The sequence below is a fragment of the Nipponia nippon genome, unplaced genomic scaffold, assembly GCF_047370975.1.
Source record: "Nipponia nippon isolate SJK-2023a ecotype South Korea unplaced genomic scaffold, ASM4737097v1 scaffold_25, whole genome shotgun sequence".
Classification (NCBI taxonomy): domain Eukaryota; kingdom Metazoa; phylum Chordata; class Aves; order Pelecaniformes; family Threskiornithidae; genus Nipponia; species Nipponia nippon.
In genome coordinates this window covers 66,070-83,384 of record NW_028262342.1, presented here as the reverse complement: position 1 = coordinate 83,384, position 17,315 = coordinate 66,070, and the positions used below count along the sequence as shown (strand labels likewise).

Below are 17,315 nucleotides of genomic sequence, written 5' to 3'. Positions count from 1 at the left end.
AGTGTAAAGGCACAATATAGTCAGCATGGATTCAGAAAGGGAAAGTAATTCTTGACCAACTTGATAACCTTCTACAATGAAAAGACTGGCTTGGTAGATGATGGAAGAGCAGTGGGTACTGTCTACCTTGGCTTCAGGAAGGCTTTCAACATTGTCTCCTAAAAGATCCTCCGAAAGAAGCTGATGAAGGAGGGACTGGATGAGCAGACACTGAGGTGGACTGAAAACTGGCTGAATGGCTAAGCCCATAGGGTGGTGATCAGTGGCACAAAGCCCAGTTGGAGGCCAGTAACTAGTGGTGTACCCGAGGGGTCAATACTAAGTCCAGTCCTTTCCAGGATCTTCATTAATGATTGGGTGATGGGGCATAGTGTACCCTGTGTTTACAGTCCCCCACTACATTATTGCCACTAAATTGGAGAGAAATAGGTTTGATGGATGGACTGTTAGATGGATAAAGAACTGGCTGGATGGCCGCGTCTGAAGAGTTATAGTCAGTGGCTCAATGTCGAAGTGGAAACCAGTAATGAGTGGTGTCTCTCAAGGGTCTGTATTGGGACTAATACTATTAAATATCTTCATCAATGACATAGATAGTAGGATCAAGGGCACCCTCAGCAAGTTTGTGGATGACACCAGGCTGAGTGGTGCAGTCAATAAACTTGAGGGAAGGGATGCCATCCAGAGGGACCTGGACAGGCTGGAGGAGTGGGCCCATGCAAAGGTCATGAAGTTCAACAAGGCCAAGTGCAAGGTCCTGCACCTGGGTTGGGGCAGTCCCCACTATCAGAACAGACTGAGGGATGGATGGATTGGGAGCAGCCCTGCAGAGAAGGACTTGGGGATAATGGTGAGTTAAAAACTGGACATGAGCCAGCAGTGTGTGCTTGCAGCCCAGAAAACCAACCATATCCTGGGCTGCATCAAAAGAAGCGTGGCCAGCAGGTCAAGGAGGGTGATTGTGCCCCTCTAGGCTGCTCTGGTGAGACCCTACCTGGAGCACTGCATCCAGCTCTGGAGTCCTCAGTGCAAGACAGACATGGGCCTGTTAAAGCAGGTCCAGAGGAGGCCACTAAAATGATCTGAAGGGTGGAAGACCTGTCCTGTGAAGAAAGACTGAGAGAGTTGGTGTTGTTCAGCCTGGAGAAGAGAAGGCTCTGGGGAGACCTTACTGCAGCCTTCCAATGTATAAAGGGAGCTTATAGGAAAGACAGAGAGAGACTTTTTACCAAGGCCTGTAGTGACAGGACAAGGGGCAAGGGTTTTAAACTGACAGAAGGTGGATTTAGATTGTACATAAGGAAGAAATGTTGTATGATGAGGGTGGCGAGACACTGGAACAGGTTGCCCAGAGAAGCTGTGAATGCCCCATCCCTGGAAGTGTTCAAGGTCGGATTGGATGGGGCTTTGAGAAACCTGATCTACTGAAAGATGCCCCTGCCCATGGTGGAGGGAGGTTGGGTTGGAGTAGATGGTCTTTAAAGGTCCCTTTCAACCCAGAGCATTCTATGGTTCTACCCTCAGCATGTTTGCTGATGACACAAAACTGTGAGGAATGGCTCATATGCCAGAGGGTTGTGCTGGCATCCAGAGGGACCTTGACAGGCTGGGGAAATGGGCTGAGAGGAACCTCATGAAGTTCAACAAGGGGAAGTGCAAAGTCCTGCACCTGGACAGGAACAGCCCCTTCCACCAGTATATGCTGGGGGCTGGAAAGCATCTTCTCAGAAAAGGACCTGGGGGACATGAGGTTGAATATGAGCCAGCAATGTGCCCTGGCTGCAAAGAAGGTTAAATGGCATCCTGGGCTGCATAAGGAGGACTGTTGCCAGAAGGTCGAGGGGGGGTGATCCTTCCGCTCTGTTCAGCACTGGTGAGGCCACACCTAGAGTGTTGTGCCCAGTTCTGGGCTCTCCTGTACAAGAGAGATATGGACGTACTAGAGAGGACCCAGTGAAGGGCCACAAAGATGATGACGGGACTGGAGCATCTCTCCCGTGAGGAAAGGCTGAGAGATCTGGGGCTGTTTTATCTGCAGAAGAGGTGGCACTATGATAAACCAACGCCTGCAGGAAGGAATTCACTGCGCACCCCGGTGATGAGTAAAACAGATATCCATCATAATTACTCTCACAGTGGCTGCCCTCTGCTGGCGAATCAGGTTGCTGCAATAAGAGTGACATCACAATACCCCAGCCCTGTCTATCTTTACTTGCCAGTGTCTCTGCCCTCTCTCTGAACTGTCATCTCTGCTGCAGGGTCTTTGTGATTCACACCTGATGACCTGAAAAATCTACCTGACCAGGGTGCTACAAATTAAGTGACTTCACAATCAATATCCCAGACACTGTCTTGCACTTCTAACAGCAAATCTGCAGCTTGACGAGAGGAAACAGGGAATCACTCAGGTTTTGTGAAATGCCCACCCTGTATGATGGGAAAAGACTGCGTGTACAAACTGGAGTCAGTCAGTAGAGGGAGGGTGACACAGCCAGAAGCTTTCTCCTACTAGAGTTATCAGTTCAGATAATGCAAACAGATAATTAGGGCCTGGCTTGACGTTTAGCTGACTTTAGTCAGCTAAAGAACATGAGAAACTACTATAAAAGAACATGAGAAATTACTAGACTGCTGGAGATCATTGGTTCAACCTCTCACCCAAAATAGGATTAATTTAGACCAGGTTGCTCAAGGCCTTGGTCTAGCCAAGATTTGACTAGCTCCAGCGATGGAGATTTCATAGCCACTCTAGGCCTGTTCTACTGTTTGAACACCCTCGTGTTAAAAACATTTTGCTTATACATGATGCAAATTTCTCCTCCTTCAGCTGTGCCTGTTGTCTCTTGTCCTATCACTGTACAGCTCCAGGAATCTGACTTGATCTTGTCTCTACCCTTCTAGTGAGCAGCTGTAGGTAGCCCTAAAATCTCTAGAGCCTTCTCTAGGCTTGAATGAAGCCATTTTTCTCAGTTTCTCCAGTACATCATGCACTCCCAGCCCTAATTATTTTAGACTTGCTCCAGCATGTCTCTGTCTTATATTGGGGAGACCAAAAGCCAGATACAATGCTCCAGATGCAGTCTCATTGGGGCCCTTAGACAGGCCTCCATATTTTAACTGTGACATTAGGTTAAATTAAAGATTCCACATTTGTCTGGCTTATAATTAATCCTTGGTGCTTTCAGCCTTGCCGCTCTACTTGAAGACTGAGGTTCAGCCTTCAGCCACTGATGGAGATGAAAAGAGCAGAGTTCTTCCTAAACCCAATAGCATGAGCTGTTTACTTCTGCTGTTTCCTCTTCATTGAAGAGCCTCTGAAATTCTGAAAAAGGACCTAGACAGTTGTTTACGTTATTTTTTTGAATATGAAGTTTCAAGCATTCATTTTCACATTGCTCTAACTGTTTTTACTGGATAGAAAAAGCATGTATTTCAAAGTGAGGAGATCAGTGAGGTGGCTCGTGAAGATGTTGCTCAATATGAACAGCAAGATATATTTTTCTGAGTGAATACCCTAATACCTATTTAATTGGAGAAGCCTTTAAGGATTTAAAAAGATATCTTCTTGCCAGAAACACTGACAGCTACAACACTGATCCTCAGAACAGACTGAAGGCCATGAGCAATTCATATTTCCTACTCTTTTGAGTGTCTCCCTCAAAGAAACCAGAGGATAGTTTGCGATTCCGTGTTCCTTCTCTTTTCCTTCCTGTTGTTTTTGTTAACATCTTGCTGTGTGCTGGAACGAGAAGGAACACCACTGGGTAACACTGGCTACCTGTTGGTTACAAAGACTGGATAATTGACTGTACTCAGAGGCATTGTCAGATCTTTTCAATTTTTCCTGGTATCCCAAGCACCTCCTGTGTTCCCCTGGCCATTCTTGCCCCAACTAGGAACGCATCAGATCAACAGTTGCCCCTCTGCTCTTGAGACAATGTCCCTTTCCACCTGTTGTGTAGAAAAGATCTCAATGCAGCCCCAGTAGTGATTCAGAAACTTCCAACATTTCTCTTATGCCACCATTGCTCAGTCTGCCCACATATACTCTACTTTTCTGCACTTGCATATGTCTCACTACACAACAACGTCACACACTACATCAACTTATGTTGTGGTTTAACCCGGCAGGCAGCTAAACACCATACAGCTGTTCAGTCACTTCCTCCCCCACCCCCCAGTGGGACAGAGGAGAGAACAGGGGGAAAAAAAGGAAAAAAAAAAAAGGAAAATTCATGGGTTGAGATAAAGACAGTTTAATAGGACAGAAAAGGAAGGGATAATAATAATAATAATAATAATAATAATAATAATAATAATAATAATAATAATAATAATAATAATAATAAAGATGATGATGATAAAATAATATACAAAAATAAGTGATGCACAATGCAACTGCTTACCAACTGCTGACCAATGCCCAGCCCGTTGCTGAGCAGTGGTTCCCCCCTGGCCAACTCCCCCGGTTTATATACCGAGCATGACATCATATGGTACGGAACAGCCCTTTGGCTGGTTTGGGTCAGGTGTCCTGGCTCTGCCCCCTCCCAGCTTCTCATTGGCAGGGCATGAGAAACTGAAAAGTCCTTAACTGGTGTAAGCACTACTTAGCAACAACTAAAACATCGGTGTGTTATCAACATTATTCTCATCCTAAATCCAAAACAGCACTATACCAGCTACTAGGAAAAAAAAAATAACTCTATCCCAGCTGAAACCAGGACAATATCCACCCCTTATTCTATACCATCTACATCATGCCCAAGTCCCACACTTCCCAATACATTTCAATTAATCACCACCACTTTTCCTGTCCTTTGATATATACCCACAGATATCATTCCCTTAGTCTACGGGCCATTCCTATAAAATGTTTGTTGAGTTCATTTAGTCCATGACTTTGGGCTTCATCTGTCATAACAGCCCTTCAGGGCAGGAGAGATGGTGTGTGGTGTTGGATTGTTGCATGCTGAAGCCAGTTCTGGTTCCATTATTGCTGTGCTTGTCTGGTTCTATCATTGCTGCACTTTGCTTGGTTTCATCAAAGTTCATTCTTCGTTAATCTGGGTGATTATTCCTGTAGCACCGTTGATATGGCATATAGCCACCATAGAAGTGAAGATACACAGTATTATATAGCAATTAACATTGTACAATTTAATTCATTGGCTATTCTCACCCAAAATCAAATCCCCTTGAGGTACACATTGGGCTTCCCCATCGTCCCGCATCACCCACCAAGTGCACCCAGGTCCTTGAGCAAAAGCAATCCCACAAATGGGTTTGCCTTTGCCCAAGGCAGGAGTAACCTAGACTGTCTTCCCCAGCATATATTTTATGTGCACTACAGGGACTGTATCCCCCTCTACAATATGTAAAAGTTTTGACTGGGCAGGGCCAGCTCGATTGGCAGATCCCCTAGTGTTGACTAACCAGGTGGCTTTTGCTAAATGTGTATCCCAATGTTTGAATGTCCCACCACCCATTGCTTTCAGTGTAGTCTTTAACCATCCACTGGATCGTTCGATTTTCCCAGAGGCTGGTGCATGGTAGGGGATGTGATATACTCACTCAATGCCATGCTCTTTGGCCCAGGTATCTATGAGGCTGTTTCGGAAATGCGCCCCATTGTCTGACATAACCCTTTCTGGGGTGCCATGTCACCATAAGACTTGCTTTTCAAGGCCCAGGATGGTGTTCCATGTGATGGCATGGGGCATGGGATATGTCTCCAGCCATCCCGTGGTTGCTTGCACCATGATGAGCACATAGCATTTGCCTTGGTGAGTTTGTGGGAGTGTGATATAATCAATCTGCCAGGCCTCCCCATGTTTATATTTCAGCCATCATCCTCCATACCACAAAGGCTTTAACCTCTTGGCTTGCTTGATTGCAGCACGTTTCGCATTCATGGATAACCTGTGCAATAGTGTCCATGGTCAAGTCCACCCCTCGATCACGAGCCCATCTAGATGTTGCATCTCTTCCTTGATGGCCTGAGGTGTCATGGGCCCACCGAGCTAGAAATAATTCACCCTTATGTTGCCATCCAGATCTACCTGATCCACTTCAGTCTTAGCAGCCTGATTCACATGTTGGTTGTTTTGATGTTCTTCAGTGGCCCGACTCTTGGGTATGCGAGCATCTACGTGACGTACTTTTACAGGCAGGTTCTCTACCTGTGCAGCAATATCTTGCCACAATCTGGCAGCCGAGATGGGTTTGCCTCTGTGCTGCCAGTTGCTCTGCTTCCATTGCTGTAACCACCCCTACGGGGCATTTGCCACCATCCATGAGCCAGTATAGAGATAAAGTACTGGCCATTTTTCTCATTCAGCAATATCTAAAGCCAGCTGGATGGCTTTCACCTCTGCAAATTCAATTCATCTTCGCCTTCAGCAGTTTCTGTGACTTGTTGTATAGGACTCCATAAAGCAGCCTTCTACCTCCAATGCTTCCCCACAAGATGACAGGACCCATCAGTGAACAAGGCATATTGCTTCTCATTTTCTGGTAGTTTATTATACAGTAGGGCCTCCTGAGCATGCGTCACCTCCTCCTCTGGTGATATTCAAAAATCTTTGCCTTCTGGCCAGTCCATGATCACTTCCAAGATTCCTGGGCAACCGGGGTTTTCTGTTTGAGCCCGTTGTGTGATCAGTGCGACCCACTTACCCCGTGTAGCATCAGTTGCATGATGTGTACAGGGGATCCTCCCTTTGAACATCCAGCCCAGCACCAGCAGTCGAGGTGCCAGGAGAAGCTGTGCTTCAGTACCAATCACTTCCAAAGCAGCTCAAATCCCTTCATATGTTGCCAATATCTCTTTCTCAGTTGGAGTATAGTGGGCCTCGGATCCTCTGTATCCCTGACTCCAAAACCCTAAGGGTCGACCTTGAATCTCCCCTGGTGCTTTCTGCCAGAGGCTCCAGGGAGGGCTGTTCTCCCTGGCTGCAGTATAGAGCACATTTTCTACATCTTGCCCTGCCTGGGGTAGGCCCAAGGGTGACTGCATGAACTATCTCCTGTTTAATTTGTTCAAAGGTTTGTCATTGCTCAGGGCCCCATTTGAAATTGTTCTTCTGGGTCACTTGATAGAGAGGGCTTACGATGAGACTGTAATTTGGAATATGCATTCTCCAAAATTCCACAACACCCAAGAAAGCTTGTGTTTCCTTTTTGCTGGTTGATGGAGACATGGCTGTTATTTTGTTGATCACATCCATTGGGATCTGACGATGTCCATCTTGCCATTTTATTCCTAAAAACTGGATCTCCTGTGCAGGTCCCTTGACCTTACTTTGTTCTATGGCAAAACTGGCCTTCAGAAGGATTTGGATTATTTTCTTCCCTTTCTCAAAAACTTCTTCTGCTGTATTGCCCTATACGATGACGTCATCAAGGTACTGCAGATGTTCCAGAGCTTCACCCTGTTCCAGTGCAGTCCGGGTCAGTCCATGGCAAATGGTGGGGCTGTGTTTCCACCCCTGTGGCAGTCGATTCCAGGTGTACTGGATGCCCCTCTAAGTGAAAGCAAACTGTGGCCTGTGCTCTGCTGCCACAGGGATTGAGAAAAATGCATTAGCGATATCAGTTGTGGCATACTTGGCTGCCTTTGACTCCAATTCATATGGAAGTTCCAGCATGTCCAGCACTACAGCACTCAGTGGTGGCATGACTTCGTTCAGGCCCCGATAGTCTGCTGTTCGTCTCCACTCTCCGTTAGACTTTCGCAGTGGCCATATGGGACTGTTAAAAGGTGAGTGAGTCTTGCTGATCTCTCCTTGGCTCTCCAGCCAACAAATCAGCTTATGAATGGGAATCAGGGAATCTCGGTTCATGCGATATTGCCCCCGGTGCACCATTGTGCTAGTGATTGGCACCTGTTGTTCTTCGACCCTCACCAACCCCACAACAGAAAGGTTCTTTGAGAGACCGGGCAGGGTAGACAGCTGTTTCATTTCCTCCATCTCCAAGGCAGCTATACCAAAAGCCCACCAGTACCCTTTTGGGTCCTTGAAATGCCCTCTCCTGAGGTAGCTGATGTCAAGGATGCACAGAGCCTCCCGGCCAGTCACAATGAGGTGCTTTTGCCACTCATTCCCAGTTAGGCTCACTTCAGCCTCCAATACAGTCAGCTGTTGGGATCCCCCTGTCACTCCAGAAATACAGATGGGTTCTGCCTCTGTATAGCTTGATGGCATGAGGGTGCACTGTGCACTGGTGTCTACTAAAGCCTTATACTCCTGTGGGGCTGATGTGCCAGGCCACTGAATCCACACAGTCCTGTAAACCCAGTTGTCCCTTTCCTCCACCTGGCTGGAGGCAGGGCCCCACTAGTCCTGGTTATAGCATTCGTTACTCACTTCTTGTAAATGCAAATCAAAAGTCCCTTTATTAAGCTCGGAAGTAAAATCAGCCCTTCTACTCTGTCTGCTCGCTGGAACTGCTCGCTGGAAACTGGAGCAGCAATTTTCCTGGAAGAACCACCTCTTGTGGTTGTTTTTCCTTGCAACTCAGGTACCCGTGCCTCTAGGGTCGAGATAGATTTTTCCATCCCACTTCCTTATGTCCTCTCTGTGGTCACACAGGTAAAATCACAGGGTGGCCTGTGGTGTGTATCCACTATATCCTCTCACTTGAGCAGAGGGACACTTACTCCTAACAGCTGAGATACTGGTCCTTACAGGTGGGGAGTAGGACCTATCTTCTTTGAGTTGCTGGAACTCCCAGGACAGTTTTTCGGACAGTGTTTCCACAGCTGAGACGCAGGCCCATAGGGAGGAAGAGAGGCTTTCTTTGTATTGCTGGAGTTGGCCAGCCAATTCATCCACCATGTGTTCCTCTCCATCTTTCCAGGTCATTATGGCCAATGAGTTTTCATGCGACGATGGTGTGCTCCATACAAACTTCTGCCACATGGGTCGTGTGCACCTGACATCATCTGGATCTTTGGATAACTCCTCGTTGTTCAGGTCACCATAAATCACCTCCAGCATGGCTAATTCCCTCAGGTACTGGATACCTCTCTCCCTGGTGGTCCACTTGCCTGCATGACATATAACATCTTCCTTGAAGGTATCCCTTTCCTTCACGCTAACAGGAGTCGTCTCCAGAGGCTGAGGGCTTGTGTCCCTTTTCCAATCGCTTTGTCAATGCCCCCTTCCCTAGAAAGGGATCCCAGCTGCTTGGCTTCCCTACCTTCTAATTCCAGGCTACTGGCCCCATTATCCCAGCATCGGAGCAGCCAGGTGACAATGTGCTCGCCTGAATGGTGACTGAAATCTGTTTGCATATCTCGCAGCTCACTCAGGGATAGGGTTTGGGTGGTTACCATCTCATTTATTCTGCTTCTTCCTCCTCCTGTTCTCCTGATGGCCCTGCTTCGTCTTCATCCCTTACTAAATGATCTGATTTTCTTGTGTACTAAATGATCTGATTTTCTGTGTATAGGAGTGACTTGTGTATAGAAGTGACTTGTGTATAGGAGCGACTGATACTGGCATGGGTTGGTTCTCTGGTTCAGCTGCAGTGCCTGTCGCTGAGGTTTGAGTAGCCCCAATGCCTGATGTGGGGATTTGAGTAGCTGCAATGCCTGTTACCAGGGTTTGAGTAGCCGCAGTGCCTGACGTGGGGGTTTGAGTAGTCGCAGTGCCTGTTGCCGGTGTTTGCATAGCTGCAATGCCTGTCGCAGGGGTAGATCTCCGAATGGTATTCTTAAATAGTTGTTTAACCCTAAACAAGACCTGAACCACATTCAGGAGACATAGCAATAGGAACATGCTGGTATGAACATCCCAAGAATATTCAAAATTCTCAACAGCTGTTGTAACTAGTCTGAGGGAGGAAGGGAAGGTGAAGGAGTGGGGTAAAGTGTCTCCCCATCTCTCCCATAGATTGGTTCTCCGAGGAGAAGAGGTAAAAGGTGTAATTATGAATAGTTTCTGAGGGAAAGCTCCCAAAGTATGGGGATGACAGCAGTGCTGAGTACAATCATAGAATCATAGAATCGTTAAGGTTGGAAAAGACCCTTAAGATCATCGAGTCCAGCCGTTAACCTATCACTGCCAAGTCCATCTATACCATGTCCTTGAGCACCACATCTATCCGTTCTTTAAATACCTCTAGGGATGGAGACTCAACCACTTCCCTGGGTAGCCTGTTCCAATGTTTGACCACCCTTTCAGTGAAGAAGTTTTTCTTAACGTCTAACCTAAACCTCCCCTGGCGCAGCTTGAGGCCATTTCCTCTCGTCCTGTCACTCGTTACTGGGGAGAAGAGACCGACCCCCACCTTCCTACAACCTCCTTTCAGGTAGTTGTAGAGAGCAATAAGGGCTCCCCTCAGCCTCCTCTTCTCCAGACTAAACAACCCCAGTTCCCTCAGCTGCTCCTCATAAGACTTGTTCTCTAGACCCTTCACCAACTTCGTTGCCCTCCTCTGGCCACGCTCCTGCATCTCAATGTCCTTCTTGGAGTGAGGGGCCCAAAACTGAACACAGCACTTGAGGTGCGGCCTCACCAGTGCCCAGTACAGGGGCACCATCACCTCCCTGGCCCTGCTGGCCACACTATTCTTGATACAAGCCAGGATGCCATTGGCCCTCTTGGCCACCTGAGCACACTGCTGGCTCATGTTCAGGCGGTTGTCAACCAACCTCATGACCTATAATTTCATCATACCATAAGCCAGTGTTACACAGTACAGCCAAGTGATAACTTTAATCCAGCTCCCAGAGGTGATAAACAGCACCCCAGGGAGTGCATGTGGCAAGTAAGGTGTTACAAAACACAACTCAGAACAAACACAACAACTCTGAAAGCAAATAAATCAACATTGCAACCAGCGACTATTAAAGTAATATAATGAATGCTTATCACAAACTTGTTTTAACATGCTCTGGTCAGGTCTTTCTACTCTCTACTCCATCTTGTCCCCTGGGGCTGGGCATGGGTACATTAGAAGACAGTGGGACTGAGAGGAATCCTGGTAACTTGCCTTGGGAAAAGCTTTCTAAAGGAAAGCTTAAATCACCACTCCAGATTTCGGCCAAGTACATAAGGTAAGGAGATGTTCCTGTTAATGGATTTTCAAAAGCATAAACCAAACTGCAAACACTGGAAGTCTAGGAATGGGGAAAAGCCACTGGTTCTTCAGAACTGCAGGGAATTTTGCCAGCCACGGAATTTCTCCACCCTGATAGCTGGACACAACTCGATGAACATGACCAACTGGAGTTTCTCCCAAAGATCCTGGAGAAAAGCAGGAGAGGGAGTCATGCAGTGAGAGCCACCATAGGATGGAGAAGCATTTTAGGGAGATATCAAAGGAGTGCCAGGAAGAAGGGCAATACAATAAATCGGCTGGATAAGATTAGTTCCTGGAGAACTGTACAACTCTTAAGTTTTGTCTGTCTCCTTCAGATAATTCCCTCAATCTGAAAGGGTAAAATGTACCAAACCCTTAGAGATATGTGCAGGTCTCCAACTAAAGAGGGCTAGGCACAGGTAGATAGATCTTAAACCGAGAACTGTCTGGAACACACACTGGTTTAGCACAATTAAACTGCTGGAAAGGAAGAGGCTTCTTTAGGCCCTTTTCTGGAGACAATTCACATAAATAATTCATTCAAAGATGTTAGAATTATACCACATCAAATTTGATGCTGAAAGGCCTGACCCAACATTTCAATTCAGAGAGAAGAAAACTTCCTTCGTACAGTCCTCCTGAAGGCCTCTTTCACCTCCTTGTTCCTCAGGCTGTAGATGAAGGGATTCAGAACAGGGTTTACCAAGGCATAGAAAAGAGAGATGATCTTGTCCTGATTGACAGAATATTTTGAACTAGGCCACAGATACATGAACGAAGCTGTTCCATAGAAGACCATGACAGTTATTGAGTGGGAAGCACAGGTGGAAAAGTCTTTGTGCCTGCCCTTGAAAGACTGGACCTTTAGGATGGCAGTTATAATATAGGTGCAGGACACGAGAATGATCAAGATTGTAGACATTGCCACCACTGTACTGCAGGTGAAATGAATAATGTCAATGACAAGGGTGTTGGAGCAAGACAGCTTCAGAACTGGAGGAGCATCACAGAAGTGACTGACGATGTTGGAGAGACAGAAGGACAGGCGGAATACAACTGAAGTCTGAATGATGGCATTTATGCAGCTTACAGTGTGCAGATGGCCATGAACCTATTATACGTCATCCCTGCTAGCAGATAACATTCACAGGATACAGCAGTGCAGAACAAGAAAAACTGCATGGCACAGCCAGTGAATGTGATTGCTTTGGTCTCTGCTATTGAAGTCATCAGTGCTGTTGATGTGATGATGGTTGAGTAAGTCACATGTAAAAAGGCCAGGTTGCTGATGAAAAAATACATGGGAGTATGTAGGTGGTGGTCAGTCTGGATTAACAGGATCATTCCTATGTTCCCCCACCAAGGTCATCAGGAAGAGCCACAGGAACAGCACAAAGAGGATGGCCTGCAGGTTAGGACTAACTGTGAATCCCAACAGGGTAAATTCAGTCATCATGGTTTGATTTCCATCTGCCACGGAGCTCAGATGCACTCTCTTCTCCAAATGAGAAAGATCATGTCACACTGGAAGAGGAGTCAGAAAAAAATATGACTATCAATACTTTGGTATAAGTTTGGCCACCTCTTGAAGGAAGTCTAAACTTCAGGTAACGTTTGTTACCACAGTCTTCCTTCATGACCTTGTAGATCAGAAGCTTTCTCCAGTATATTTATACATACTTGAGAGTTTTTAATCATCTGTTTCTTGTGCTCCTGACTGTGTTATCACATCAGCCCATAAAACTTCAGTGGCACTTTATCCCTTAAATGCCTTAAAACAAAATAGGACACAGACATTTGCTCAAGCCTCCAAGTACACCAGTTAAAATGCTGCTGCGTGCTTGGATAAGGTATGCCTAGTTCTGTATTAGCTCAGAGCCAGCTGTATCACTAAATCAGGGTGAGTAACAAAATAGCAGTTAGGAATTGATTTCCATCATTAAGATTATACTTTTACTGACCTTAATACACCTAACTTTATGGGTGGGGTTCATCTTTCTCATAACTGGATGCAGGTCATTTTACCAGTTTGTTTTCAAACTACCCAGGACAGGATTTTGTTGACTCACATCCTTGAAGGCCTGTTTACCAGAGTAAGCCCTGGTTTTCAGAAAGCTACAATCACATTATTTGAACCCTGGGTTTCCATTTTTTCAGAGTTTGGGTTCTTCCCACTCTAGTTTCTGAAACTGAAAACAACAACAAAAAAATGTCATTCACAGAGATTTGGAGTCAAAACATTTCCTGGACTTTTTAAATTTGCATACTCATACTTTCCTGCTGGCTAAATAGCCATTAAATTTTTACAGTAATACCAGAAGCACTAGCTTCATAATTATCTTTTCATTGTTGCTGCCTATTCATGCAAAAGACTGCAGAGAGGAAGTCACCTGAGGAATTCCAAAGGGTGCAGCCTCTGTGACAATTACAGTCAAAAGTGATGATTGATCATTCTGACTTTAAACACCACCTTTCCTTCTGTATGTTTATGCCAATCACCAGTTTTTCAGAGGTGCCTCTCTCTCTCACACACACACAGTAAGCCTCCAATAAATGGTTTAAACTATACATGTAAAAATAGTAAATACTTTTTATACCAGTGAAGAGGACACTCACCTGAAAGAGATGCAGAAGGTAAGCTTCATTTCACTTACTTGTGGGTGTCTGCACCTGTACTAAAGTGTTTAAAGTCCTATTGCGATCAACAGATATCTAATCAGTGCTGTAGGGCAGCTCGGGGTCTGACTGCTCTCATTCTTACCAGGACTCTTACATTTGGTCAGATAATAGTTCTCTCAGTTCCACTGAGTGTATAGGGTCAATCTTCACTCTCCATCAGAGGGATTCTCCCTTCTCTGCCTACCCACCCTGAGGTTCATCACCAGCATGCTCACTGACCAAGGTCATTCTCACCCAAGCAGCAATGGCTAAGTAGACTGTTTCGGTATGTTGAGGACGTCAAATGGCATTTCTTCGTCAACACACTAATCTGCAATAAATAACGAAATAAAAGAGGCCAAACTGATATTCAGCATAATTAGGATTCTGTCTGCAGTAAATAATGTCTCTGCTCCCCAAAAGAAGAAATTATTGCCATTTACTGGGAAGGAAAGTGAACATCCGTTTACACCTCAGAACCAGAACACCACCACTACTTTCTTCACAGCAGCCATCTACTCTGGTTGGAGACTTACAGAAGTATTTATTTCCACAGATGTCATGTGGTGATCATCTCCCTGGAAGACACTTGTGTATGAACATCATCAAGGCAGATGGCGTTAGGATTGCTAGAACACATGGCCTGTCTCCTTGGGGATAGCTGCTAACAACATTGCATCTCCCAAATGTGCATGATCTGCCTTTCCCTCTTTCTCTGTTCTTACTTTCAAAGTCAGATCACTTTTGAAAGATCAAATTCTCGATGTGTCAAATCTCCCCAGCAAGGCAGAGACTGACAGGTAGGCAGAAAGAGTGAGTGATCCACATGCACACCATAAATACAGGGCATACGTTTAGATGCCACATGCCTCCCTGCACTGCCTTGAACCTGTTGATTCTGTTCCAGACCAGGTATAAAATTTAAATTTATATTCTCAGCAGGTCATATTAGGTGACTTAATAATATTAGGACAGATTAATAAAATACTTCACAACCTAGTTTTCAATCATCACAGCATAGTAATTTTCCTTCTAATTATACTGACTGATTAACTAGTGGTTGCTCTTTGTAATCGTAGAGCTACCAAGAGTAGCAACATTTACCTGAGATGTTAGTTACAAATCACACAGAAAAGGCTGAAGTACTCAAAGCCTTCTTTGTCTTGGACTTCACCAAGGTAAGGTCAGTGCCCAAGTCTCTGTGCCAAGCAGCAGCAATGAAGCAAAAGACAAACCAGCAATAGTAAAGGAAGGTCCAGCAAAGGGCCACCAAGACGATTAGAGCACTGTAGCACGTGATGTGATAAAAGGATGAAGAAATTAGGTTTGTTCAGTCTAGAGAGAAGAAAGTGCAGTTTTTTAGTTTTTAAATACCAACAAGGTTATCTCTAGAGAAGATTACAGTACTTCACAAGAATGCATGATGATAGGACAAGAGGCAATGGATATATAAAAAAAATTCTCCACTGTGAGAAAAAATAAACATTGGAATATGTTGTTCTGAGAAGTGGTGGAATGTACTTTGCTGGAAATCCTCAAGGCTTGGCTTCACAGGGCCCTGGATAGCCTAATCTTAGGCCCTGCTTTCAGCAAGAGGTTGGAACAGATGATCATCTCTGTTCCTTTCCAACATAGACTTTTCTATGATTCTATAAAACTTGAGTCTTGACTCTCTAATATTGGCACCTGCAAGACTCCTATCTGGTGGACCATGCAGACGTGAAGGGTACATTCAACCAAGGCCTGGACACTAACATCAGAAGAGCTGTTAGAAATGGTTACACCTCCCAGCCTGTACATGCTTGCTTTACACCACCACAAAGGACAGTCACTTAGAAGTCGTTCAGCTCCCAAGCTTATTACAGATCTGCAGGCTTACTAAGTACATACTTAAAACACTCACAAGGTACCACCATGAAAAAAAATCCTTAGAAGCAGATGTGCAAAAAGTTTTTGATAAACTATGGATTTCTGTAAGAGATAAAAAGGAAGCAAGAGCTCATGTTACTGATAAAAGAGTCCCAGGGTTACTACTACTATCTGTAATGCTGAAAGCAAGCTGATAACTGAATCGGAAACAATCACACACACACATAAAACCAGAATCCCATTTTCAAACCCTAGCAACAGAAGAAAAGAAGACTTAGAAAGACTGGCCCACTTGCAAAACCAGATGTGTGGAGTGAAGCTCTTTTTGAAAATGACCCGGTTAATGAGAACTAGTTAAAGAAAAAATTGCCACAGAAATGCTGGTAGTGCTTAACAGCTAACAGCAAACGTGTACACTAGTAGAGGATTTCTGGAGAGAAAGCAAAACAACAGCAACAAGAACTGCAGACACTGCTTGGCTGACAGACAGGCTGCACATGGACCCAAGAACACACCCATCTGCCCAAATCACCTATATAAAGTGACAAAAGAAGTCTTTTTTATGCAGCATCCTGGTCAACACTACAAGAGAGGAGGAGTGGATGGAATGTGTTGAACTCCACCTGAAAAAAATGAAATGGAAATTTTGTTGTGAAAATAATTGGCCACTATTAGAACAAACTATTTACACTCACGGACATGGCCTTGGAAAAACTACAGAATAGGAATGTCTTGAAACAGATGAAAAATGGAAGAAGGACTCTGAGTTGTGTTTCTTTATTGGTGGTGCAGGGAACAGCAGTCTGACAACTACACATTATGATCAGTGCTTGGTCTCTCCCACAGTCATCAGTATTACTGTGACAGATGTTCTTGACTCCTTGACCAGACTGTCAGTGGTTTGGTGCAGGTTCTGGAAGAGGTAAAGGCCTGAGCCATAGCTGGGCCATGAACTCTGTTTCAGTCTGTTCTCTGAAAACCCACAAAGGAGCAGAGTGACACAGTGACCATTGATGCATATGAGCTTGGAACACCAATCATGCAATTAACACATGAACAGTGGGAGGCTTTTCCAAGACTCATTTATCAAGGAACAAAGTTGCGGGTACAGGGAGTCTCCTGCATACCTTTTCTATTGCATGTAATTTGACTACAAGCCAACCACTTTATCCTATAAATATGACAGCCTAAGTGAGCCTTCTTTGAGCTCTCCCTGCTAGGCAGTGTGGCTGCATGGCGGTGATCTCCCCTGGAGCTGGGACACCTCTCAAGGTTGCTCCTTGAGGCAGAGAGACCTTTTAGCAACGACAGATCATTGGTAAGCGACTGGTATCGTGCCTAACCTTGTAGTATGGTAACTTTGATTTTGTCTTGGCAACTTTGATTGCATGCTGAATTGATCCTACTGAAACATTATATAAACTTTGCATGTACAATCCCTTAGACATAAACTGTTGTCCAAGTGTGAGACTAAGATTGGACCTAGCCACACCTAAGCTCTACCAGGAGTTTAGAAAGCAAGGGGGTCTACTCAATGTGAACCTTGTGACTCAATGGGAGGGTTCTCCTTATCCTTTTGCGTCCACGGTCTCACTGTGAATCATTTTAACTCGAGTGTACCTCAGTTTTCCTTTGGATGATTCTTCCATGCAGTAATTAATAGAGTGAACCTTGCCATCAAGCTTTGTTGAGTCACA

General features: G+C 45.2%; 1 protein-coding gene across 1 annotated transcript; it reads right to left on the bottom strand.

The window, feature by feature from the left end:
* Positions 1-11,695: 11,695 nt before the first annotated feature.
* Positions 11,696-13,979, bottom strand: LOC148055225 (olfactory receptor 9G4-like). Its single transcript, XM_087762188.1, is given in 4 exon segments — positions 11,696-12,180; positions 12,183-12,447; positions 12,449-12,586; positions 13,959-13,979. Coding segments are annotated over 4 exon segments (909 nt in total).
* Positions 13,980-17,315: the final 3,336 nt, after the last annotated feature.